Source organism: Panthera leo, chromosome A2 (assembly GCF_018350215.1).
Source record: "Panthera leo isolate Ple1 chromosome A2, P.leo_Ple1_pat1.1, whole genome shotgun sequence".
Lineage (NCBI taxonomy): Eukaryota > Metazoa > Chordata > Mammalia > Carnivora > Felidae > Panthera > Panthera leo.
In genome coordinates this window covers 1,494,389-1,518,871 of record NC_056680.1, presented here as the reverse complement: position 1 = coordinate 1,518,871, position 24,483 = coordinate 1,494,389, and the positions used below count along the sequence as shown (strand labels likewise).

General features: G+C 62.8%; 3 protein-coding genes across 9 annotated transcripts; 2 read left to right on the top strand and 1 right to left on the bottom strand.

The window, feature by feature from the left end:
* Window positions 1-993: 993 nt before the first annotated feature.
* Window positions 994-3,062, top strand: LINGO3 (leucine rich repeat and Ig domain containing 3). The gene has a single exon (XM_042927901.1). It carries the CDS (start codon window positions 1,033-1,035, stop codon window positions 2,809-2,811), a length of 1,779 nt encoding a protein of 592 aa, XP_042783835.1. The 5' UTR covers window positions 994-1,032; the 3' UTR covers window positions 2,812-3,062.
* Window positions 3,063-8,399: 5,337 nt separating this feature from the next.
* On the top strand, window positions 8,400-13,753 carry PEAK3 (PEAK family member 3). 7 transcript variants are annotated; one of them, XM_042927898.1, is made up of 4 exons: window positions 8,400-8,572; window positions 9,605-9,687; window positions 10,172-10,713; window positions 12,017-13,753. In XM_042927898.1, exons 2-4 carry the CDS (start codon window positions 9,606-9,608, stop codon window positions 12,797-12,799), a joined length of 1,407 nt encoding a protein of 468 aa, XP_042783832.1. In that variant the 5' UTR covers window positions 8,400-8,572; window position 9,605; the 3' UTR covers window positions 12,800-13,753. The 7 variants fall into 7 exon arrangements, with proteins under 7 accessions (XP_042783832.1, XP_042783831.1, XP_042783829.1 ...); XM_042927897.1 differs by having other exon boundaries at window positions 9,400-9,687; XM_042927895.1 differs by having other exon boundaries at window positions 9,331-9,687.
* A 1,436-nt stretch (window positions 13,754-15,189) lies between these two features.
* On the bottom strand, window positions 15,190-17,849 carry OAZ1 (ornithine decarboxylase antizyme 1). Its single transcript, XM_042927892.1, is given in 6 exon segments — window positions 15,190-15,758; window positions 15,902-15,987; window positions 16,112-16,284; window positions 16,500-16,586; window positions 16,588-16,654; window positions 17,613-17,849. Coding segments are annotated over 6 exon segments (693 nt in total). The 5' UTR covers window positions 17,759-17,849; the 3' UTR covers window positions 15,190-15,624.
* Between the last annotated feature and the right edge of the window lie 6,634 nt (window positions 17,850-24,483).

Here is a 24,483-nt window from a genome sequence, read left to right as displayed (position 1 = left end):
CCACCTGTATCCCCACAGGGTGGATGTGAACCCCAGGAGGTCGGGGTCTACACCTGCCTTGTTCATCAGTGTGTTTGGAGACTGGTATACAGTAGGCACTCAGTAAGTGTTCTGGGGGCTGTATCCCAAAATTTAACCTAGATTTGTGAAGCTCTTCTCCAGTTCAATAAATGTTTCCTCTTGCAATTTATTTTTTATTATGATAAAATTCACATAACACAAACTTGCCCTTTTAAAGTATACATTTCAGGGGTGCCTGGGTGGCTCAGTCCGTTAAGTGTCTGACTTCCGCTCAGGTCATGAACTCGTGGTTGGTGAGTTCAAGCCCCACATCGGGTGGGCTCTGTGCTGACAGCTTGGAGCCTGGAGCCTGCTTCGGATTCTGTGTCTCCCTCTCTCTCTCTCTGCCCTTCCCCCGCTTACACTCCCTTTCTCTCTCAAAAATAAACAAACATTAAGAAAATTTAAAGTATACATTTCATTGGCTTTTAGTATATTCACAGAGCTGTGCAACCATCAGCACCGTCTAAATCCAGAACATTCCATAACCCCCAAAAGAAGTCTCGTCCCCGTGCGCTGTCACCCCTCACCCCCTCCCCAGCCCCCGGCTCCCAGGAGCCCCCTTCCCGTCCGTGGATGAGCCTGTTCTGGACGTTTCACACCCGCGGACTCACACCCCGCGTGGCGTCTCGTGCCCGGTTCCCTCCCTGAGCGCCGTGTGTTCGGGGTCCGTCCGCGGGGCGGCGGGGGCGGGCGCCTCGCTCCTGCTGGGGACCGAGTGACGTTCCGTGTGGACGGAGCACGTTTCTGTTCGTCTGTTGATGGGCATTTGGCTGGTTTGCAGCTGTTGGCTGTGGTGGGTACCGCGGGCACAGGTTTTGTGGGGGCGCGCCCAGGAGCGGGACTGCGGGCCCCACGGCGGAGAACCGCGTCTTGCGCACGCGTGCTAACGCTGCTCCCCCCCCCCCCCCCCCCGCAACCCTCAGGTGCCCACGACGATGGTGGCGCGGCCCTAGGCCCAGGCTCCGCACCATGACCTGCTGGCTGTGCGTCCTGAGCCTGCAGCTCCTGCTCCTGCCCGCGGCGCCGCCCCCGGCCGGCGGCTGCCCCGCCCGCTGCGAGTGCACGGCGCAGACGCGCGCGGTGGCCTGTCCCCGGCGCCGGCTGACCGCCGTGCCCGACGGCATCCCGGCCGAGACGCGCCTGCTGGAGCTCAGCCGCAACCGCATCCGCTGCCTGAACCCGGGCGACCTGGCCGCGCTGCCGCTGCTGGAGGAGCTGGACCTGAGCGAGAACGTGATCGCGCACGTGGAGCCGGGCGCCTTCGCCAACCTGCCGCGCCTGCGCGTCCTGCGCCTCCGGGGCAACCTGCTCAAGCTCCTCCCGCCCGGCGTCTTCACGCGCCTGGACAACCTCACGCTGCTGGACCTGAGCGAGAACAAGCTGGTCATCCTCCTGGACTACACCTTCCAGGACCTGCGCAGCCTCCGCCGGCTGGAGGTGGGCGACAACCACCTGGTGTTCATCTCGCGCCGGGCCTTCGCGGGGCTGCTGGCGCTCGAGGAGCTGACCCTGGAGCGCTGCAACCTCACGGCGCTGTCGGGCGAGTCCCTGGGCCACCTGCGGGGCCTGGGCGCCCTGCGGCTGCGCCACCTGGCCATCGCCGCCCTGGAGGACCAGAACTTCCGCAGGCTGCCCGGCCTGCTGCACCTGGAGATCGACAACTGGCCGCTGCTGGAGGAGGTGGCCGCCGGCAGCCTGCAGGGCCTCAACCTGACCTCGCTGTCCGTCACGCACACCAACATCACCGCCGTGCCGGCGGCCGCGCTCCGCCACCAGGCCCACCTCACCTGCCTCAACCTGTCCCACAACCCCATCAGCACGGTGCCGCGCGGCTCCTTCCGCGACCTGGTCCGCCTGCGCGAGCTGCACCTGGCCGGCGCCCTGCTGGCCGTGGTGGAGCCGCAGGCCTTCCTGGGGCTGCGGCAGATCCGCCTGCTCAACCTCTCCAACAACCTGCTGTCCACGCTGGAGGAGAGCACCTTCCACTCGGTCAACACGCTGGAGACGCTGCGCGTGGACGGGAACCCGCTGGCCTGCGACTGTCGCCTGCTCTGGATCGTGCAGCGCCGGAAGACCCTCAACTTCGACGGGCGGCTCCCGGCCTGCGCCACCCCCGCCGAGGTGCGCGGCGACGCGCTGCGCAACCTGCCCGACTCCGTGCTCTTCGAGTACTTCGTGTGCCGCAAGCCCAAGATCCGCGAGCGGCGGCTGCAGCGCGTCACGGCCGCCGCGGGCGACGACGTGCGCTTCCAGTGCCGCGCCGAGGGCGAGCCCGCGCCCGCCGTGGCCTGGGTGACGCCGCGCCACCGCGCCGTGACCGCCGCCAGCGCCGGGCGCGCGCGCGTGCTGCCGGGGGGCACGCTGGAGATCCGCGGCGCGCGCCCGCAGGACAGCGGCACGTACACGTGCGTGGCCAGCAACGCGGGCGGCAACGACACCTACTTCGCCACGCTGACCGTGCAGCCCGAGCCCGCCGCCAACCGGACCCCGGGCGAGGCCCGCAACGACACGCAGGCGGCCGCGCGCTTCCCGCTGGACCTCACCACCATCCTGGTGTCCACCGCCATGGGCTGCATCACCTTCCTGGGCGTCGTCCTCTTCTGCTTCCTGCTGCTGTTCGTGTGGAGCCGCGGCCGCGGGCAGCATAAGAACAACTTCTCGGTGGAGTACTCCTTCCGCAAGGTGGACGGGCCGGCCGCCGCCGCGGGCCAGGGGGGGGCGCGCAAGTTCACCATGAAGATGATCTGAGAGGGTCCGGGCGCCCCCACGCGGGCCCGGCTGACGACCACCTATGCATTTCCCGGAGCGGGGAGGGGGGGGGCTCCCTCCCCGCGGCCGCCTCCTGGCGGAACTTCCCCTTTTTTTGTAGAGACCCGACCACAGGACTTTTTTCATCAGGACGCATTTTTGCATTGTTTCGCAAAGCATTTTCTAAAGGTTTCACCCCGTCTTCCTGCCCCCGCCGGGGTCCCGAGCTGGGCGGGGTGGGAGTTCGGAGCCGCCGGAGCCGCCAGCCACCCCCCCCCCCAGCCTCCTCCCCAGAGCAAGTAGTTCACACGGGGGGGGGCGGGGAGGGGGGAGATGGTCCAACGCGCGGAGAGCAACCCGGCCCCCGGGGGAGGCCCGCGAAAGCCCCTACGGGCCACACCCGGATGCCCCACACCGCACCTCACATCCAGCGGCACGCACGCGTTCACACCAAGGACACAACCCACACGAGACGGAGCGCTCACACCTCCTACCCGGCTGACCCCGAACAGGTGTGCCCGGCCGCTGAGCTCCCGGCGGGCCTGCACAGCTCTCGGGAGACCACCGCTCACACCTGGGACACACCCCACTCGCACTCAGGACACTCGCAGCTGACACACGGCCCACCCGAGACACACAGCTCACACTTGGGACGTGCCCGGCCTACGCTGGGAACACGGTCGGCTCCCAGCCAGGACACGCTCAGCTCACACCCAGCTCCTGACCCACCGGGCATCTCGGGGCTGGAGGAAAGTCTGGCTGAGCGTGTAAATGCTCCCCCCAGGGGCCCAGCACGCTGCATGCTAGCCCCCCTCCCCGCCCCCGTCTCCGCCCCCAGACTCCCTCCCACCAGGACCCCTGGCCCAGCAGGGCGGGCTGCCCACTAGAAGCCATTTCCCTAGCGCCCTCCGGCACCCCTAACGGCTGCCACCTGCTTCCTGTGTCCATGCCACACGGGAGGCACAGCTGCCCTGGCCCCTGGCTCGGGAGCATGGCCTCTGGAGTGACCCTCCTCCCTGAGTCCACACTACCCCTGAGCCAGCCTCAGATGAGCCCCGAGGGTGGCCCTCCCGTGCCCAGCCCTGTGACGCACCGCGCGTGTGGGGAGCGAGGCCAGAGAGTGTGGGAGGTTCTTGGGGTCCCCGTTAGGTGCGCTACAGGGGCAGCCATGGAGAACGAGGCCAGGACGGGGTGCAGGCTGCAGGGAGGGTCTGGACCCGGCTGTTGGGAGCAGAGGTCCCTCGGTGTCTGCCCCTTTGGGGCAGAACTCGCGCTAAGATCAAGGGAGCCGAGGGCAGACTATAGCTCAGGCTGAGGAAGAGCTTGCCCAAGGTCACTGCCCCTTTACTCTTCAGATAGCGAGTTCCCCATCACTGGGGGTAAGCAACAGGAACTGAGGTTTTGCAGAAATATTCAGACACCACACTGGGTCCATCCGTGACCCTGCCTCTCCCAGGCTGATTATCGCCCCCGCCCTCCACCTGGGCCAGATGACAGGCCATCATCGGAGGAAGGGGCGCGGGAAATGTTGCGGGACCCCTCGACTAGTCAGGAGCTTGGCCGCCCGCCAGGAGGTCGGGACAGTATTCTTAAGGACCTTACAGGAAGGCTCGAAACCAGCCCTCTTCCTGCCCACGTGGGTAATTTTATCTGGTGACTGAGAACCACTGAGGACTACAGTGTCCTCATCTGTAAAATGGGTCTGAGGTCAGATCCACCGCCGCATATACAGAGGCCAGGCCCATGGATGGGCTTCGCGGTTGACTGGGATCCTTGATCCTTCAAGATCTTTCCGAGAGGAGCCAGAGACAAAGCTGGGTGAACACTGGGGGTTTGGGGCAAAGGATTCACACGGAACTCGGAGGGGGGTACGGGCCGTTCTCCCCGGGATGTGTGGCTGCAAGCGTCGGGACGCCCTGGTCCTTCTCCCACGGCCGCAAACGGGCCAGCGGGGCCGGGTGACGGGCCGCTGACCCCGCCTCAACCTCACTCATGGCGGACATGGTGACGGCCAAAGGGGGTGCCCTGCGACCCCAAACCCCACCCGAGTTGGGCAGAACTGACTAGTTTTCCCCCTTCACATCCTCCTAACCTTGGTTGCCATAACAACCCCAAGGGCCCCTCAAAATGACATCCAAGTGCCTTTACCATCGTCAAAGATGGGAGGGGTGTGTTCTCACAGCAGCGTTAGGACTTGACGGAAAGTCAGCAAAGTGGGATCTCCCACCCCCTCTGCCCAACCCCCATCCCAACATGAACCGAGACCCCCCCCAGCCCCCCATCCTAACAGGAACCAAGACCCCCAGCCCCCCAGCACCCCCCAGCCCCCTAGCCCCGCAGCCCCCTCCTGCTGTATTTGGTTGGAATCTAATAAAATGAAGCTGATTTAATAACAGACTCAGTTTTTTTGTTTTTGTTTGTTTGTTTTTATTTTTTTTAATTTTTTTTTAACGCTTTTTATTTATTTTTGAGACAGAGAGAGACAGAGCATGAACAGGGGAGGAGCAGATAGAGAGGGAGACACAGAATCGGAAGCAGGCTCCAGGCTCTGAGCCATCAGCCCAGAGCCCGACGCGGGGCTCGAACCCACAGACCGTGAGATTGTGACCTGAGCCGAAGTCGGCCGCTTAACCGACTGAGCCACCCAGGCGCCCCTGTTTGTTTTTAATTCTCATGGGAGGAGTGAGGGCAGGAAGCAGTGGCTTCTGGGGTCCCCAGGGGAAACAGGTGTTTGTGGAGTGACAGTGGCCTGCTGAGATGACGTTACAGTAGCACTTCGGGAGTGCCCGATCTGTCCCACGTGCTGTTCCCCAGCTCCTGCCATGCAGGTGACACCCTGGGAGCCGGGTCCTGTCATGACCTCGCTTTACAGAGAGGCACAGGGAGGGCCAGAGGATGGAGGGCATCTGCCCAGAGCCCCCAGCTAAGGGGAGGTGGGGCACTCCTGCTGTGCCCTCACAGCTGGCAGCTTCCGCCAGGCCGGGGGTGGGGGTGGGGGGTGTCTGTCCTCTTCTAAGGGGTCCCATCAGTTTCCCTGCTTCTGAGGCCTCTGAGAGAAAGCAGGCAGCTTTTTTTTTTTTTTAAAGACTTATTTATTTAAGTATGTTATGTTCAAGGTGGGGCTCGAACCCACGACCCCGAAATCAAGAGCCACGGGCCCTTCCGACGGAGCCAGCCAGGCGCCTCCGAGAGCAGGCAGCTTTATCCGCACTGCAGAGTGAGGGAAACTCGGGCCCAGAGCCCGTCTGAGCTGGAAACTCAGCTCCCGAGAGCCTGCGCTCTTTCTGGAAAGAGGTAGGCCGAGTCAGAGTGGTCAGCAGACTCTGACCTGGGCGAGGTGGCCAGGGGCAGTTCTCAAATGCCACTCGGTGTCACTCTGGGTCTCAGTTCCCCATTTGAAGCTGGGGACATGTCAGGGCTGTGGGATGCGCCCCCCCCCCCGCCCCGCCCCGTGCCTGATTGAAAAGGAGCCGGGAGGCGAGGGTGCTGGGCCATGGGACCCTCCCTCAGAGCCTCCCTTCCCCTTGAACCGGGTTCAAGACCCGGGATTTCCTGAATCCCGTCTTATTCCAGGGGCGTGGCTGAGGGGTCCTCCTTCCTGGGGCAGCCTAGGCCCGGCTAAAGAGGACCCGGCCTGTTGGTGGCTGGAAACCGAGGGGGGGCCCCTCAGAGGGTGTCCGTGGGGTCCCCCAAAACACAGGACACAGGTCCAGGTAGCACACGTGGGCCCGGGGCAGGGACGCTGAACATCCCTGTCTCGATTTCCCCTCCCAGATGGAGCTAGGAAGGAGGGCAGTTTCCTCCGGCCAGCACCCTCTCGGGGGAGTCCCGGAGCTGTGACCCCTCGTAACGAAACTCAGTGGCTTAAAACAACTGAGATTCATTAGTCCTGGAGCTCAAACCTGTAAAATGAGTCAGCAGGGCCGGCTTCCCCCGGGGCCCCGTCTCCCCCCTTTTCCGGCTTCTGGAGGGACCGCATCCTTGGCCGTCGGCCCCTCCTCCACCCTCACAGCCAGCAGCACGGGGTCCGCCCCGTCTCTCTGCCTCCCTCTTGTGAGGACCTGTGTGGACGCTGGGCCCCCAGGAACCCAGGGTCATGACCCCCTCGCCTAACAAGCAGAGCCTCAGACGCACCTGCAGCCTCAGTTTCCCCGCCACGACACATAGCAGGTTCAGAGGCTCCGGACATCTGGACCTGGACATCCTGGGGGCCGTGACCCTGCCCGCCGCAAAAACCAGAGCGTTTTTCTCGGGAAGGCCAGTGTCATGTGAAATCGTGAGCACTTAGCATCCCACGGCCACGCCGGGCCACGCCAGACGCGCAGATCCTGGCTTCGGCTCCCGCAGGACTCGGTGACTGCTTGTCAGACGGAAGAGGACAGTCCCCAGAGGGCCCGACACGGAGGCCGAGCGGCCGGCGGGGGCGGGCACGGGACGACTCACAGGCGGATGGCCAGTTTTCGTGGTGAGCCGAGGCAAGCGGTCCCCGTTCCCGAGCCTCGGGGGAGGCCTGCCCAGTGGGGCTCAGGGGGGTGCCGGCAGTAGGCCCTGTGCTCCCCCTTCCCGCGGAGGGTCTGGGGGGGCACTGCGAGCACAGCCCGGCTTGAGGCAGGCAGGGGATCCCCATGCGTCACCTGCTTGTCACCGTGCCCCGTCCTGGTGGAGAAGCCCCTGGAGATCTCACCCCTGTCCCAGCCTGGCCATCTGCTCGCCCCTCCCCCATGCCACCCCCGGCCTGGCCACATGGCTGTCACAGCAGGGCTGGGACCAGGGCGGGGTGGGTGAACCGCTCACCTCGGGCACCGCATCTAAGGGGCGCCCAGAACAGTCATCAGGACCAACATTCCATAAACAAAATTAGTTCATGTCCCGTATGCACAGTGACCGAAACAGTCATCTTTTAGATAAAAACGGGATCTGCCCTGGCCTGACCCCGCCCGGCCCCGGTTCTTAATAAAACTTCATTCACGAAAACAGACCGCCAGCCCGTGGCCAGAGCCAACGAGGCTTCGTAAATACGACGGTAAAATGTTATTTCTCCGGATCGCTGCGCGGGGTTGTTTTGGCCTCGCCTTACATTCTGCGCCTGAGGGGAGACTGTGGCACGGCCCCCCTCCCCCCTGTCCTCGTGGCTCAGAGCCGTGACCTGGCCGCTGGCCCCCAGGGTCTCGTGAAGGGAAGGACGAGAACCCGTGATCGGGGTTTGGGCAGTGAGGAGGCGCCTGCTCAGCCCCGCTGGCCCCAGCTGGGACAGCCCAGCATTTGTGGGATCCGGCCCCGAGGTTCCTGGAGCCCGCACCCCGCCTCCCGCCGCCGGTTCCGAAGCCCACCCAAATCGCTGCTGGGTGTGGCAGGGGACCCGCGAGGAAGGGGTTCACGGAGCGGCTTCATCTGCTTCCGGTGGGGAGTGAGATGATTCCGGTTTTCAAAAGTTTTTAAAAATATTTGTTTACATTTGAGGCAGAGAGAGACAGAGCACGAGTGGGGGAGGGGCAGAGAGAGGGGGAGACCCGGAATCGGAAGCAGGCGCCAGGCTCCGAGCGGTCAGCACAGAGCCCGACGTGGGGCTCGAACCCATGAACCGCGAGATCACGACCTGAGCCGAAGTCGGACGCATCACCTCCTGGGCCACCCAGACGCCCCTTCGTTTTTGAAAGAAGAGTCCAGCTGGTGTGACTGTCGTGAGGCAGCACAAGGGAACTGCTCTCCTTTATTCCCCGGAACAGAGAGGGGTGGCGATTTGCCCAACGTCACACAGCGGGTCAGAGCAGAGCCGGGTTCCGTGGAGCTGGGACGGGTGGGGGGCTGGTGCGCTGGGGGCTTCTCAGACGCCCTGCACGAGGGACGGTGAAAGCAGAGAGAGAGGACAGAGCCACCCCGGTGGCGGTGGTGTTTCCCGCTGCCCCGGCGCTGCCGGGGCTCTCTGCCCTCCCGAAGACGGGGAGCCTAACTTGTCTGGCCGCCGGCCCCCTGGGGTGACCCCTTGGACCTTGCCCATGTCACCCCCCGCTGCTCGCAGCCCTGGGGCCCCCCTTCCTGGCCCAGGCGGCGCCCTCTGCCTGGAATGCCCTCCCCACCTTTGAGGGAGGTGTCCTGGGAGGGCGGGCGGGGAGCCAGGCTGGGGAAGTGGCACAGAGGCCCCCACACCGGCCTGCGGTCTGACAGTTGCACGGCACTTCCGGACCACGGCGGCCGCAGGCACACTGTCCTGGCAGGCCGGGGTGGCAGCTGCCCGGAGTCTGTCCCCAAGGCCCACCCCCTGCCCCTGGTCACTCCAGTTCTGCAGGTAGGGGCTCCTGGAGGGGTGCTCGGCAGGGAGGGGGCAGATGCTGTACCTTGCAGAGGTTGGGGTGACCAGGAATCTGGGGGGGGGGGCAGCCACTGCCCACTGCCTGGCTCGAGGGGGCTAGAGGAGCTGAGCTCTGGGACAGAAGCCCGAGCGGGTCCCTGGCTACTGTCCCACCCCCCCACCAATGGCCCGCATTCGAAGCTGGACATTCTATTCTGTCCATGTCACAGAGGCACAGGGTCCTTCCCCCTGCCCTGAAAAGTTGATGGGTGACATTCCTGCCTGCCCCATGAGGACAGGAGTCCAGAGAGGGCAACAAACCCTCCCAGAGAGAGCCACACAGCGGGTCAAGGCCAGGCAAGAAGACCAAGACCGCCCCTCTTGCCTGGGTCCCTGCACCCCCACCAACGCCATGGAGCCCTCCTGGCTCCCGCATGGGCCCGCCCGCGCACGCCCCCTGGAGTCCTCCTCCCGCCCACGCACGCCCCCAACTCTGACCTTCAGCATGAGCAGCCCCCCGACGCTCACAGAGACCCCCGCACCTGACGCCCCCACCTGGCCGACTCAGCCTACCTACGGCAACCTCGGTGAGCCACCCTGGGGCCCTGGCTGGGGGACACGGGCTGGCAGGGGCGGGTGGCTGAGCTGAAGGGCTGAGTCTCTCGTCACCCTCGAGGGAGCCCCCTGCCCGATGGCGGCTGAGCTCACTTAGAGTGGTTGTTTCCACATCTTTCATAAAACTTTGTTAAGAAAAGGCCGGGATCATCAGCTCGTAAAAATGAGGAAGCTGGAATTCACGGGGTGGGGGGGGGACGGGGGGGTCATCTGGCCAGAGCCATGCAGCAAAGGGGACCACCTGCCGTGGGCTGGACACTTCTCGACCACTGGTCTGTCACTCCTCTGGGCCTCGGTTTCCTCCTTTGTAAACGGGGGGTGGTGTTCGTACCCCCACGGGGCACCGGGCAGCTGGATGTTGTTGAGGCAGTCGAGGCTGAGGGGTGGAGTCAGGTTCGCGAGGCCCCAGACTCTGCGAGGCCTCACCCCCTCCCTGCTCCCCCTCCCTCCCCCCAGGTGAGGTCCGCGCCCACCTGCTGCCCTCCAAGGCCTGCCGGCCCCCCCGGAAATCTGGGCCCCCCTCGGCTGACCCGCAGCCCCTGCCCCCACCCCTGCCCAAGAAGACCCTGTCCAGGACCCAGTCTCTGCCCAGCCACAGGGCCCCCAGCCGCAGCCCTGCTCCGGAAAGGCAGCCCCGGAGGCCCTTTCTGGGGTCCCACAGTGTGGACGAGCGCCAGGCGGATGACGGCCAAGCTCGGCCAGCCTGTCCCCTTGCAGAGCCGCCCTTCAGCTCCCTCGACACCTCACTGGGCCTCTCCTGGCACGACCTGAATTGCCCTGAGGACACGCGCGCCGTCCTGGAGGCCCGGCAGCTGGAGGGTCTCCGCACTGTGCACTCCCGGCTCGAGGCCCGGCTCCTGGGGGGCCACCCGGGCCCCTGCCACCCCGGCCACAGCTTCCGCCTCCTGGACAGCTCGCCCTACGTGGAGAGCGGGGACGCCCTCTACTACCGCATGGTGCGGGTGGGCGACGAGTCGTGGCACCTCCTGGCGGCCAAGGTGAGCCCTGCCCCCACCCCACCTCCTCCGAAGTTTCCAGTTTTCCATCTTAGGCACAACCCAGGACACGCACGGCGGGGGCTCAGCTGCCTAGTTTGCAGCGAGCATGGCCTAACACAGCCCTCAGTGCCACGTTTCTCAAGCGTGGGGCCACTGACATGCAAATGGCTGGGGGTCTTGTCTGCCGCCCCCCCCCATGCCCCTCAGGAGCCTAGGAATCTGCATTGTAACCAGTCTCGGACGAACCCTGCCGCTAGAAAGCCGCTGCGTTCACCGCACTGAATAATCCTCGTCAGGAGCTGCCCAAACGTATGGGGCGTTTCCTTTGTGCCTTGAGCGTTTGCGGGGAGTCCCGGACTCCTGGGTGATGCGAGTATCACCACATTTGTCCTAAGGGCTCTTCTGTCTTTTATGCGCCACTCAGGAAAAAAAAAAAAACCAACAAGATTCCTGTTAAACCACACCACCAGGGAACCTCACCCATTTGACAAAACGTGCTAGTGCAGGCCCGTAATTTTTACAGACTGGAGCGTCGTGGGGAGAAGGTTCTCGCTGGCTGTGTGTTCAGTTGACGGTTGGATCCTGGATCCACAACCAAACAAACACAAAAACCCTCCCCTGGCGATTCGAATCTCATTCCCAGAGCTGACGCTCTCCTGACCTGCTAGAAAGAGCCGTGTGCTGGCCGGTCCTGCAGCCACCGGCCACGTAGGACTTATGAGCACTTGAAACGGGGCTGGTCCGGCCCGGGATGTGCTCTGAGGGCCAACCATACACCAGATCTCCAAGGCTTAGTATCTAAAAATTACTGTCATGTAAAACCCCTCGTTCATAGATTCGATGTTGATGACCGGCCCGTGGTAACATCTTGGATATATCCGGTCAAATAAAAACTACTGTGAACATTACGTTCACGTCTCTTATCGCTTTTTAAAAATGAGGCTTCTGGAAAGTTTTAATTATACCGCGGCCGCAGTTGCGTTTCTACTGCAGGCCCAGCCCTGGCGCCTTCGCCGCCCCTGCCCCTGCCCCTGCCCCTGCCCCTGCCCCTGCCCGGGGCGATAAGAACCCGCGCCTTTGGCAGGCCGCACGGTCTGACCCCTAAACACCACCCTCCTTAGCGCAGCTCTCCCTAAAATCACGTGGGCCACGAACATCCCAATTCACGTTGAACCCCTGCTTCCGGAGGCGAGGCCACCCACCTCCGCCACCGGAAGCCGCAGCGGGGGCGGGGCGGGCAGGTGGAGGCGCTCGTCCGGGGTCTCGGCGGTCAGGCCCTGACGGCCCGCCTTTGCCCCCGCAGGTGTCCAAGTCGGGAGCGGAGGAGCCTCGCCCGTGGGGCCTGGAGCTTCAGGCCTCACTGCCCCCACACCTCAACCTCCAGGGGCTGTGCGGCCTGGTGCCCGAGGGCGCACTGCCCGGGGTGCCCTGGACGGGCCCCGTGGTGCTGGCGGCCGAGGTGCCGGAGCGCACGCTGACCCAGTGGCTGGCAGAGGTGGGCACGCGGCGGCGGCCGGCGGAGTTGGCCTGGGCGGCGGCCCTGCTCCTGCTGCAGCTGAGCGCGGCCCTGGAGCAGCTGGAGGCGCGCGGCGCGGCCCTGGCGGAGCTGCGGCCGGAGAACCTGCTGCTGGCGGCGCCCCGGGGCTGTGCGGCCGCCGGGCCCCCGCGCCTGCTGCTGGCCGACTTCGGCCGCGTCCACCCACAGCCGCCGGGAGCCCCGGGCGCCCACGCGCCGCAGCTGGGCCGCCTGCTCCGCACGCTCCTCGGCCTCGCCGCGCCCTCAGCCACGCCCTTGGCCGACGGCCTGGAGACTCTGGCGGCCCGGCTGGCCCGCTCCCGGCCCTCGGCGGCCCAGACGCGCGGCGCGCTGCGGGCGCTGCTCTGGGGGCCCGGGCCCGAGCTGCACCGCCAGGGGGCGCTGCTGGGGCCCTGGCTGCAGGTGCGCCGCGCGCTGCTGGTCCTGCACCTGGCCGAGCGGGCCTCGGGTGGGGAACTGCCCGGCCTGGAGGACTGGCTGTGCTGTGAGTACCTGGCCGAGGCCACCGAGGCCTCGCTGAGCCACGCCCTGGCACTGCTGTGGGACTGACGCCTCCAAGGGCCGCGTGCCTGTCTGTTGCTGGGGGGGGGGGGGGGGGGGCAGGCACACAGGGGACCTGGGCCGGAAGGCCAGCCGACAGTGAGGGAATGTGGACGCCTCTTCTGGGGTGCCTGCCCCCTGCCGTGCTGGGGACTTAGGCCCAAGTCGTCCCCAGGAAGGCAGGGGGCTAATGGCCAGCGCCTCCCGAAGCTTCCTGACGCTGGACGGCCCAGCCCTCCCCCAGCTGTGCACACTCCCTATCAACCGTCTCCGTGAGAGGGTGGGACCCCTCCGCCCACCTCCCCGGCAGAGGCGAGGAGGATGCCCTTCTAGTGCTGGAGTCTGATGGTCACTGTCTTCATGAGAAGGTGGCCACGGTCCCTCCGATGCCGGTAGCAGAGGCATCTCTGGCCCTGGAGCACCCCCTTGTGCTGAGGACCACCAGTGATCCTGAGTGTGAACGTCCTTGTCAAGAATGGCTTAAAAAAAAAAAAAGAATGGCTTGGGGTCTCCGGGGGGAGGGAAAGCCCCCAGAACCTGAGACACCAGCCCACCCGGCAGAGCCCATCCCAGAGGAGTCTGAACTCACCTGCCCCAATGCCACCCCGCCAGTCTCTGCACCCGCCGTGGCCCCCTCCCTGGTGCTCCGTGAAATTAAATTTTGTCCAGCCACCAAGCCTTTCCATGGGCTGTTCCCTCTGCCAGACCGTCCAAATCTCACCTGCTCCAAACAAAGTTGCCCCTCCTGGGCCCACCTTCGCCCCTCACTCTGCTCCCACCTCCTCCCAGAGCACCTGTCGCCACCGGGAAGTATTTATGTCCTTATCTGTCACCTAAGAACTTCACCCATCAGGCTGGGAGCGCCTTGAGGGCAGAAAGCCAGGCTTAACACACAGTAGGTGGGGTTTTTTTTTTAATTTTTTTTAACGTTTATTTATTTTTGAGACAGAGAGAGACAGAGCATGAACGGGGGAGGGTCAGAGAGGGGGAGACACAGAATCCGAAACAGGCTCCAGGCGCTGAGCGGTCAGCACAGAGTCCGACGCGGGGCTCGAACTCACGGACCGCGAGATCGTGACCTGAGCCGAAGTCGGACGCTTAACCGACTGAGCCCCCCAGGCGCCCCCACAGTAGGTGTTTAATTAATAGCATAGGATGATGCAATCACCTGGCAAGAAGACTCATCAGGGAACCTAAGGAAAAGAACAGAGTATCTCTGAAAAATGAACACAGAAGCCCCGAGGGGTGCCACTGCCCTTGCCTGGGGACTCCAGTCATGCCCCTCACTTCCCTTCCCCCATCACGGCTAATCCCCAGGTATGACCAGGGTCTTCTCCTGCTCAAACATCTCCCATGGCTCCCTAATACCCTCAGAATACAGTGGGGCTCCTTCCAACATTCCACAAGCTCTCTTTGGCCAACCCCTCCTGCCACATTGCCTATCCTCGGAGCTTTCTGGCCACCAGACCTTGCCCAAATTGTTTCCTCCCCTGGATCATTCTCCCCTCAAGGCCTGTGCTTGACTCCTACTCATCCTTCATTCAGCACCCCAGCTCGAGCCCCTTGTCCACACTCGCACTCCCCGCACTGGTGTTGTCCAGCTTTGTCCCTTCACGCCTCTGAAGACCGGCTGCACCCTCAGGTAGCTGAACATCCCTCTCCAGCCCCAGAGACACTCCAATCCCTCCGAGTACCTTTCCTGCTCCCCTTTTCCAGCCTGTCTCCCAGCCAAGGCCTGGATGTGAATCCCTGGGCCATGCTCCCAGACGCAGCCAGCAGGTGGCACTGCGGTCCCGCCGATCTAATGCCTCAGGGCCCCTCCCCCTAGCCTGCCTACTGCTGGCCCCTCCGGCTTCCCCACCTTTGCCCCCCACCCCCACCTGCCAGGACCCGGCAGGCCGCAGTCCCACCCCAGCACAGCACAGCACAGCACGCAGGGCCCTCTCCAAGGGGTGCAGGTGCACTCGGGGTCCGCACCGGTGCTAAGGTGGGGCCACGTCCCAGACACTCCCCAACACCTTAGCCTGGACAGTCCCCTGGGGGCGGACCTGGGAACCCTGGCCACGCCCCAAGCCACCAGAATAAGCCCAGCCTCAGGCAGAGGGGAAACTTCAGGGCCAGGCAGCATCCCAGCAAAGGGCACCTAAGGTTCAAGGGTGGGGCTGCTGGGAAGGACCGAGAAAGCGTGGGGTTCAGACATGGCCCAAGCAGGGCCCGGGAAGGGCCTCCCAGCCCACAGGAACCCGGCCACAGCCCGGAAGGCGAGGCCTCAGCCTTGGCTTCTCCCCCCCAACCCCCGGAACGAGGGTCACTCAGCTCAGGACACACTACGCCCGCCGCCTCAAGTCGCGGGCGGTGGGGACAGTGGCCGGCTGAACACCACTGAGCCAACACGGGTCTTGCAGGTGTCATCACTTTTATTCAGGTTTTCGAGCACTGGAAGAGCAGTAACACCTATCTTCTCAAGATCAGAGACCGAAGATTTCCAAAAGCCTTCAAATAAACTCCTTCTCCAAGTACAGGGACAATTGGAATCATCTTAAACCAGCAATAAAAAAGTAAAATATAAACTTTTATTTAGAATTAAAGCAAATACTTCAGTATCACAAACACAATATTAAACTTCAGGAAATATACTGCTAATTTGGAGTGAGCATTTATTTGCACAATCACAACATGCGGACACACCCAGCAGAGGCGAGCACCCTGCCGCCTGCGCCCTCGGCGAAGCAGTCGGTCACGCCGGCCACGCAAAGCAAAACACGCAAAGGGACCGCAGCAGAGGCTCCGAGGGCTCCCGCCGCAGAGCGCCGGGGTGGCGGGCGGTGCTGCCACTACTCCTCCTCCCCCGAAGACTCTCTCTCAAACGTGTAGGCCATGAAGCAAGCGTCGGGTCTCTTGGGGACAAGGGGATGCCCCGGTCTCACAATCTCAAAGCCCAAAAAGCTGAAGGTCCGGAGCAAGGCAGCTGCAGGGGAGACACCGTCAGAGACACCGCCGCCCTGGGGCCGCGCGCCCATCACCGGAGGCCCGGAGGCTCCGGTGCTTGGGGGCGACGACACCCTCTCCCATCACCTCTGCAGACCCGGTCGCCCCCGGGACGGCCCCCACCTCTGTCATCGCGGTTCTTGTGGAAGCAAATGAAGACGTGGTCGGCGTGAAGCTGCTCCTCCGCGAACTCCAGAAGAACTGCGAAGCTGAAGGGCGGGTGTGAGCGCCTCCTCGCCCCCGAGGGGGCCCAGGCCCGCTGGCCACGCCCCCGCCCCTCCCCCCCCCCACGGGGGGGGGGGGGGACAGCCCCAGGCAGCCCGGGGCCCCTACCTGTCTTTGCTCCCCTCGGGCAGGGCCCCGCCTGGGATCTCGATGTACAGGCAGCCGCCACTCAGCACCGCTCTCCAGTCGACGTGCTTGGAGCCCGTGAGCCTGGTCTGGACGTTCAGGACCCTCGTCTTGTTGTTAGACGTTAGTTCCTCTGTTACATTCAGCCGATTATCCTGCCGGGGCGCCCCAAGTCCGCACCTTGTATCCGCGCGGCAGCCAACCCGGGGAAGGCCCCCCAGCGACCTGCCCCCGCCCCCCACCCCCGGGGCGCGCGGACATCTGGACGCGGTTGGGGGAAGGGGGAAGTGGCTCGGGGACCTTGGCTCCCAGGAGGCTCCGCGCGGGGAAGCAGGTGCCCCCCCCCCCCGGGCGGCGCGAGCATACTCACGGAGTAAAATAAATTAGCTGAAAGATTGTGATCCCTCTGACTATTCCCTCGCCCACCTGGGATCTTCAGGGGTGGGTGAGGGACATCAGGAGCACCACCGAGGCCCCGGACCCAGGTTACTACAGCAGTTAGGAGCGGTGACGGAGGCCCTGGAACTGCAGCCGACGGCGCCGGTGAGCCGGGCCGTGTTTACACCGGCGCCACTTCCGCTGTCAGGGCGGCGCCGGCACAGCGACCCCGCCGCCGCCGCCGCCCGGCTCCCGACTCCCGTCCTCCACCCCCCCCCCACCCCCCCAGGGCCTCAGACCCGGACTCGGCCTCCGCCGCCACTTCCCGTTTCTTCCCCAACCCGCTCCACTTCCCCTTCTCCCTTCGTCGTCGGCCGGCCCCGCCGGGCTCGTGGGGTCCGGGCGGCACCCCGGTCGGCCGGCGGGCGGGCGGGCGGGCGCGCGGCCAGCGGGGCGCCCCCCCCACCCCCCCCCCCCGCCGGCCCCGGGGTTGCGTCATCTCGCCGCCGCGGCCCTCGGCCCCGAGGGAGATTTTCACAATCGGCGCAGCCCGAGCGCCAGCAGCCATTTGCTGCGCGGCGTAAACAGGCTCCGTAGTCGCCTCCATCTTGCGCGGCTCCCATCCGGGGCCCCCCGAACCGCGGCCGTCTACGTGGCGGGGTCCCGGGGGTGGGGGTGTCTCGAGGGCAGCCGCGCGGCGGGGAGGGGGGGGGGGGTCCCGCGGTCAACGACAGCCGGCCGCGCCCGCACAGCACGCACTCGCGCGGGCCTGACTCGGCCTCGGGCCAGCCCGCCCCCGACCCGCCCCCCCCGACCCCTAACACCGCGCCCGCCCCCCAGATCAGCGCACAGCGCCCCGCGTCCCAGGGACTCTCGCGCCCCCCAAATCCGATCGCCGCCGGGCCCCGGGGACCCCTAGGGGCCGCCGGGAGTAGGGTCGGGGGGGGGGGGGGGGGGGAGGACAGTGGGCACCCGCCCCGCCCCCGCCGCGATTATGGCCTCGACAAAGGGGCGGACCTCGGGCTCCCCGGACTTCCGCGGCCGGCGCCCCGCGGGCCTGCGCGGCCGCGCTTCTGGAAGCTTCGGGCGGGGGCGGGGCGCTCACCTCTCGCTGCTGCGGCCGCCGCGGCTGTGCAGGCTGAGGAGCGGCATGGTGCGGCTGGCGTGGACGGTGGCGCTGGGTTTATCCCCCTCCTTCTCTCTGGCGAAGCAGTGGCTGTTGAGGATCCGCTGCAGGGAGGATTTCACCATCCGGCCGCTGGGGTCCGAAACCAGAAAACCTCCGCTGCGCTTCTCCGCGCCGCCGCCGCTGCTCGCCGTTCGCAAAATGGCGCCGCCGCCGCCGCCCGCCTTTATAGGCGCTGTGTCCGGGCCACGCCCCCTCGCCGTCTGGAGCGCGGCCGCGCGAGGGGGCGGGGCCACGGGGGCCCCCGGAAACGCAGGCGTGCCCGCCCCTCTCGGCGTCTGATTGGCGGGAGGCCGGAGTTGGGGCGGGGCCGCCTTGGGCCCTGCCCCCGCTCCTGAGGACGCTCTGCGGGACCTCGGGGGGCGGGGCGCCGTGGCCCCGAGAACGCATTGCGCGTCCCCCCCGCCCGCGTCAGCTGGGCCTGGGGGCGGGGCACCTCGCTCAGTGCGACTTCGGGAGGCGGGAGGCTGCGTCTCCGCCCTGGTTCCCCGTTCCTCGTCCCTTCCTTCAGCGGGGCCCCCTCCCCCGGCCGGCACGGGGCGACGACAGAGGCCCCCGGTATTTGCGGGAGGGGTCCCAGAGCCACCCCCCCGGGCAGGATTACCTGCAGGAATCACCCCGAAAGGATCGGGCCTAACGAGGGTTTTCTGCCTTCGTGTTTCACGTTTTAAGACGGCTGCAATTAGAAAGCGAAGCGTCAGGGTTAGAGACGCATTTGGCGGACTCCGAAGGAGCCTTACCCTCGGGAGCTCCGATGCGGGGCGTCCCCGCGGGGAAACTCATCGTTTGACGCGCGCACCAGACCCGCCGCGGGCAGAAGTGCCACTCCCCGCGCTTAAATGCAGGAGCGCACTCTCTGCGAGCTAACTCTGGGACTTATCAGGGAAAATGCTGATTTTTGCAGGTCCTGCTTTGTTTCATGGTTTTGGGTTTCCGGCACATTTACATAGAGGCTCCGAACGAAGCGTTACCTAGCATTGAAGCAGCTTCTGTTTGTTTTTTGTCTTCACAATTCCTGCCTCTCGTTTTAATTTCATTCTGCTATGTCCATTTGGGTTAGAGCCACAGACTTTTCCCCAAAGGGACCTTGAATGATTGCCAAACCAGCAGGAGCTCACTCTCCAGAGCACGTGCGCTGAACCCCTGTGTGTCTCCGAATTCCCTTCCATGCCCATCGCACTGTTTGTTATACAGTAACTCCCAAGGAAAACAACGTCCAATTTACAGCTTCCCTCCATGCATTATCAAGACTCCCTCTAAACTGTAAGAATTGCATGTAGGGGGCCAACCAAAGAATTTTCCTGGGAAAGAATATTTAATCCATGACTTCGTTTAGAGTTGCAGCTCCCAGGGAAAATTAAAAGCAGGTGGATTGCCGATAGTGAACTTTCTAATCGTTTTCCATTGTTATGCAGAGACGCATGCTTTGGTTGTGAGGGCTCCCTCCCACCCACCCTGGGGTGCTGCTTCAATATTCTCACTATTTGTAGGGTTAGTAGCTTTGGTTGTGAGGGCTCCCTCCCACCCACCCTGGGGTGCTGCTTCAATATTCTCACTATTTGTAGGGTTAGTATCTTTGTTCTAACGAAGGTCCTGTTTTCTTGACGCCAGAAGAGCCCCTGAGCTTTGAAATCTTTTTTCTTCCTTTCTTTTTTTTTTTTTTTTTTTTTTTTTTTTGGTCTCTCGATGGCTCTCCAGTGTTTTGCACTGACGAGTGATTCTGGGCCAAGAGTCCGGAATCCAGACCTGCCACTGGTCACTGGGTCACATGGTGTTTACTCCCCATGCCTGAGGCCAGAAAGTGACAGAGGTCACAGTTGAGCCTCAGCCCCACGGGTGACTGTCTTGTGCCGGGGCAGAGTCTGGGGAATAAGATTCATCCCTCTTCACCCCACAGGGAACCAGCAGGAGCCTCGAGAGGAGAGACCCAACACCCAGGTGGGGAGGCTCCCTTCTTCATCGACAGGTTTTGTGCCCTTGCTGGCCAAAGCACTCTTCTAATTCGGAATCGTTGTGGGTGGAAAGCTGGGGCGGGGGCTCTTAGAAAACAAGTTGCAGCACCTTGCAAAAGAGCAGAGCTTGGAGAGAAAGGGGGGTACGTGTGGGGTGGGATAGGACAGGCCAGGGAGAGCCAGGGAGAGTAGCCGCAGGGGGCAGGGCATCCTAAGGCCTCCCAGCGCTGTGGCGGGGATATGGGAGCAGTGTCACTCACCCTCTCGGGTCTGGGTCTGGGGGACAGCTCCCTCTGCATGCTGTCAGGGAGGCAGGGGCGCCTGGGATGAGGAACATGTTCCTCAGCCTCACTGACTGTGGTGGGGGAGGGGACCCAGGCCCCCGCCTCCGCCAAGATTGCAAACGCTGAGGCCGGGTCAGAACATCCTCCCGGATCTCATGTGGCACCAAAAGGCTTGCTTGCTGTCAGATCTTGGTCACCGCCCGCGGTATTCAGGGGCTGAGGCAGAAATTGATTCCCACTATGCGCAGTAGGGCCGGTCACGCCTGGGGGTGTCCCAGGCACTGGGGGGGGGGGGGGGGGGTTGAGCATACCCCTGGTCCCCACCACTCGATGCCGGGAACCCCTTCAGTTGTGACAGCCACAGATGTCCCGAGACACCGCCCCGTGTCTCGCAAATGTCACGTTTTCCTTTCTGTCTACTCTGGGCGCACCTGCAAATGTTGTCTGTGAGGGAGGAAACTCCTCTGTCGGAAGAGCACGGTGGAGGAGAGCTCAGGATCAGCACAGGTACTCAAGGCAGCCCCCCACCCCGGGCTGGGCTTGCTGGGGACCAAGACGGAAATCAGACTGTGGGAGCCTGTGAGAGGCGAGGGACCCCCAGACTGTAGGGTAGGAAAGAGGCATATCAGGGAGGGCCTCGTGGAGGTGGTGAGAGCTGAGCTGCTGGTAAGGACAGCAGAGGATGTGGTGCCCGACGGTGAGCCCAGGCTTCATGTCCCGGTGAGATCAGTGTGGCGAGGTCCGATATCTGGGGGCACCAGGGAATCTGAGGGTCTCACTCTGATTTTTAAAAAGCATGTGTAGAGTATAGTTGGCTGATTCACAACCTCCCCCTCAACATCCGCATCCTAGTTCTGGAATGTGTGAATGTGTCACCTCACCTGGTAAAAGGGGAACAAGTCAAGGCCCCCGAGGCGGGGGTGGCCCTGGGGCCCCGGGGGGGGGGGGGACCAGCCCTGCCCAGGCCTGGGCGTTAGGACTTCTGACCCCAGAGCTGTCAGAGAATCGATGTGTGTGGTTTTAAGCCCTCAGTTGGTGGTGATTTGTCACATTGGCCCCGAGGGACTCCCACTTAGAATGATGTCAAGGTTCAGTACGTGGGTCAGTGACGTGGGGCGTGTGGCCATGTAAATTCCGTCCAAACGCACGGATCTCTGGCTCATGCTGCAGCATTTCAATATCCGCAACCGACTTTGCAATAAAAATTCAGGGGGGCGCCTGGGTGGCTCCACTTGGTCGAGTGTCTGACTCTTGATTTCAGCTCAGGTCATGATCTCACGGTTCAAGGGTTCCAGCCCCACGGCTGCACTGACAGTGCAGAGCCTCCTTGGGATTCTCTCCCTCTCTCTCTGCCCCTGCCCCACTCATTCTCTCTCTCCCTGTCTCTCTGTCTCCCTCTGCCTCCCTCAAAATAAAGAAACCTTATAAATAAAATAGAAAGTAAACATAGAAAAATCTTGGGTCTCCCTTCATCAGGTCCACCTGGCCCTTTCTCCCAACCTCACTCCCAGGAACGAGACAGCAGAAGGGTCTTGGCCCCTTGAGCAGGGAAACGGGAGCTAAGCAGTCACCAGCCATTCTGAACACGTGTCACACAGCCCGGCTGTGCGTCAGGCCCAAGGAAGGCTTCAGACGGCTGCAACCTGGCCACGAATCCACACAGGCGTCTGCGGCCGTGCGATAAAGCACAGGACACCAAACCGTGCTGGTGACATGGTGACAGGCCGGTAAACACGCGGGTTCAAAGAACCAGAGGGGGCGTCGACCAAGAAACGGGTGCGGAGTATCTCACACGGGCCAACTATTTCTTTGTCTCGTTGATATTTTCCGATGCTCTCTTCCTTATTTTACTCTGCGGTGCCCAAGTGTTTTTACAAAGGTTTCATTTTAGAAAGAAAATGATCCACAGGCTGCCACCCGAACGTAACGGTGGCACCGCTCTTTGTCCCGCCCCGTGTGGCCCGCACCTCTGTTTTTACCACGGTTTATCTTTGTTTCTGTAGAATTTCTGTTGCTAAATACAAGAGCAGCCGGTGGGCGTGACTCTTGATCTCGGGGTGTTGAGTTCGAGCCCCACGTTGGACCTAGAGATTACTTAAAAAGAAATAAATGCAAGAGCAGAGGATGTTCACTGAGGAAACGAAATACACACAGGCATGTTTCTTACAGACATTTCTTTATATATATATATATATATATATATATATATATATATTTAATTTTTTTAATGTGTATTTATTTTTGAGAGAGAGAGAGAGCGCGTGAGCTAGGGGAGGGGCAGAGCGAGGGAGACACAGAATCCGAAACAGGCTCCAGGCTCCGAGCTGTCAGCACAGAGCCCGACGCGGGGCTCGAACCCGCGAACCGTGAGATCATGACCTGAGCCGAAGTCAGACGCTTAACCGACTGAGCCCCCCAGGCGCCCCAAACCATAACATGCTCTTGAGAGAAAAGAAAGCGTAGTTTATTAAACAAGATGTTCAGATCCTCACGGATGATGCTGGTTTTTAAAAAGTGAACACGTAAGTGATGTCACCACGGAGGGTCACGGAAACAGCGAGGAAAGAATCCTCAGATGTTGACAGTGTCTGCGTTGGGACGGGAGTACGCTGGGCTTGCTAAACACTGTCCTCGCCGAGCTCGTCTACGTTTTCTAAATGTTCGGGCTTTGTCGTGTAATAGGAAGAATGCGCTCTGTTTTGGGGGCGCGGGGGGCCGCTGGCCTCAGCTATGCGGGTGGGCACATTTGTCAGCTTTCACGGTGGCTCCTGGGGGGAACTTACTCGCTCAGGGTTTATGCTGCTGGTGACCCACTGCTCCAATCCACCTCCCTTAGGGTCCCGAAGGGGCTCTCGCTTTCCAGCTGCAAACCCCTGGGTCCGGGTCTCAGGATGAGCCTTCGAATATGGAGAAGAGAGCCCAGAGCCCCCCAGAGCAGGGGACCCCTGCCTCTCTGCACGGTCACGTGGGGAGAAGGAAGTTTGGGGATGTATGTGTTTCTTGCAGCTGCCGTAACTAATAACCGCAAAATGAGGGACTAAAAACAACTTCTGGGGGCAGAGTCTGGAACCCAGGCATCCGCAGGGCGCCCTCCCCCTCTCTGCCCTAGAGGTGGGGAGGGAAGGGGGAGGGCCCTTCCTGCAGCTCCTGGTGGCTCGGACATTCCACCGGTGGCCGCGTCCCTCCGTGTCTGCCCCCCCACCCCCCGCGTGTATCTACATCATCTCCTCCGTGCGCGTGTCTGTTTCCAAAGTCCCTTCTCCTTACAAGAGCCCCATCCTGAGAATGTCACAGACTGGGGGGGTTGTAAACAACAGAGATTTATTTCTCGGTTTCGGAGGCTGGGAGTCCAGGGTCCAGGCGTCGGTAGATTTGGTGTCTGGTGGGGGGGTCCCATTCCTGGTTCGTGGACGGCTGTCTCCTCCCTGTGTCGTCGTGTGGGGAAGGGATGGGGAGGGTTCTCTGGGGTCTCCTTCATGAGGGCATTGATCCCATCCACGGGGGCGCCAGCCTCACGACCCAATCACCACAAAGGCCCCACCTCCAAATACCGTCACGCTGGAGATTAGGTTTCAACATACAAATTGGGGGGGGGGGGACACACGCCTTCAATCTGCAGCGGACCCCAATTCCCAAGTAAGGCCACGTCCTGAGGTTCTGGGTGTTAGGACCTGAGCATGTGTTTTGGGGGGGGGGGGGTACAGTGAACCCAGTACCGGAGTCAGAGGCGTGTCCCAAAGATCAACCTTCCTCAAGGGGCCTCATGTGAGCCGTGGGGGAAAAATGTGGGAACGGGTCCCGTAGGGCGAGGGCCCTCCTGACTGAGTGCGGGCACATTTCCCACAAGCGTATGACTTTTACAGCAACCATGGGAGCCCGGCTGCGTGAAAATTGATTGGGATTCCACGCGGGGGCTCTCTGAGCCCAGAGACCCCCGTCCCAAGTCCTGATGCTCCTGCTCCCATGCTGCCTCCCGGGAGACCTGTTTGCACTGGGTAATTACTATGACAACCAACGTGTGTCTGGGGTGGAACGGACTCACTAGGTTCTGTCCTGATGGCGGGATATAGTCCACCGTGTTTTGACAGTTTAAATTCAACAGGGTCTCCTCCCGGTGCCGCTGACGTCGGGGCGGGTCACTCTGGGGGCAGAGCAGCGTCCCCCCCCCCCCCCCCCCCCCCCGCCATGGCTCAGCATGGGGCAGAGTCACCCTGGCTGAGAACCACAGACCTACAGTTACAGAAATCGTGTCTTGTCACACATTTTAAAATATATGGCTCATCTATGGTATTTAAAAGGTTTTGGGGGGGGCGCCTGGGGGGCTCAGTCGGTTAAGCGTCCGACCTCGGCTCAGGTCACGATCTCACGGTCCGTGAGTTCGAGCCCCGCGTCGGGCTCTGGGCTGACAGCTCAGAGCCTGGAGCCTGTTTCAGATTCTGTGTCTCCCTCTCTCTCTGACCCTCCCCTGTTCATGCTCTGTCTCTCTCTGTCTCAAAAATAAATAAACGTTAAAAAAAAAATAAAAAAAAAAAAGGTTTTGGAGGCTTTCAAAAT

What these genes read in the sequence shown, in the direction of transcription:
- LINGO3 (XM_042927901.1), top strand. Translation starts at nt 1,033, where the DNA reads ATGACCTGCTGGCTGTGCGTCCTGAGCCTGCAGCTCCTGCTCCTGCCC.
- PEAK3 (XM_042927893.1), top strand. Translation starts at nt 9,285, where the DNA reads ATGGCCCGCATTCGAAGCTGGACATTCTATTCTGTCCATGTCACAGAG. An exon ending in GCCTACCTACGGCAACCTCG is followed by an intron (nt 9,688 to 10,171) that starts GTGAGCCACCCT and finishes CCCTCCCCCCAG; the next exon opens with GTGAGGTCCGCGCCCACCTG. An exon ending in GGCACCTCCTGGCGGCCAAG is followed by an intron (nt 10,714 to 12,016) that starts GTGAGCCCTGCC and finishes TTGCCCCCGCAG; the next exon opens with GTGTCCAAGTCGGGAGCGGA.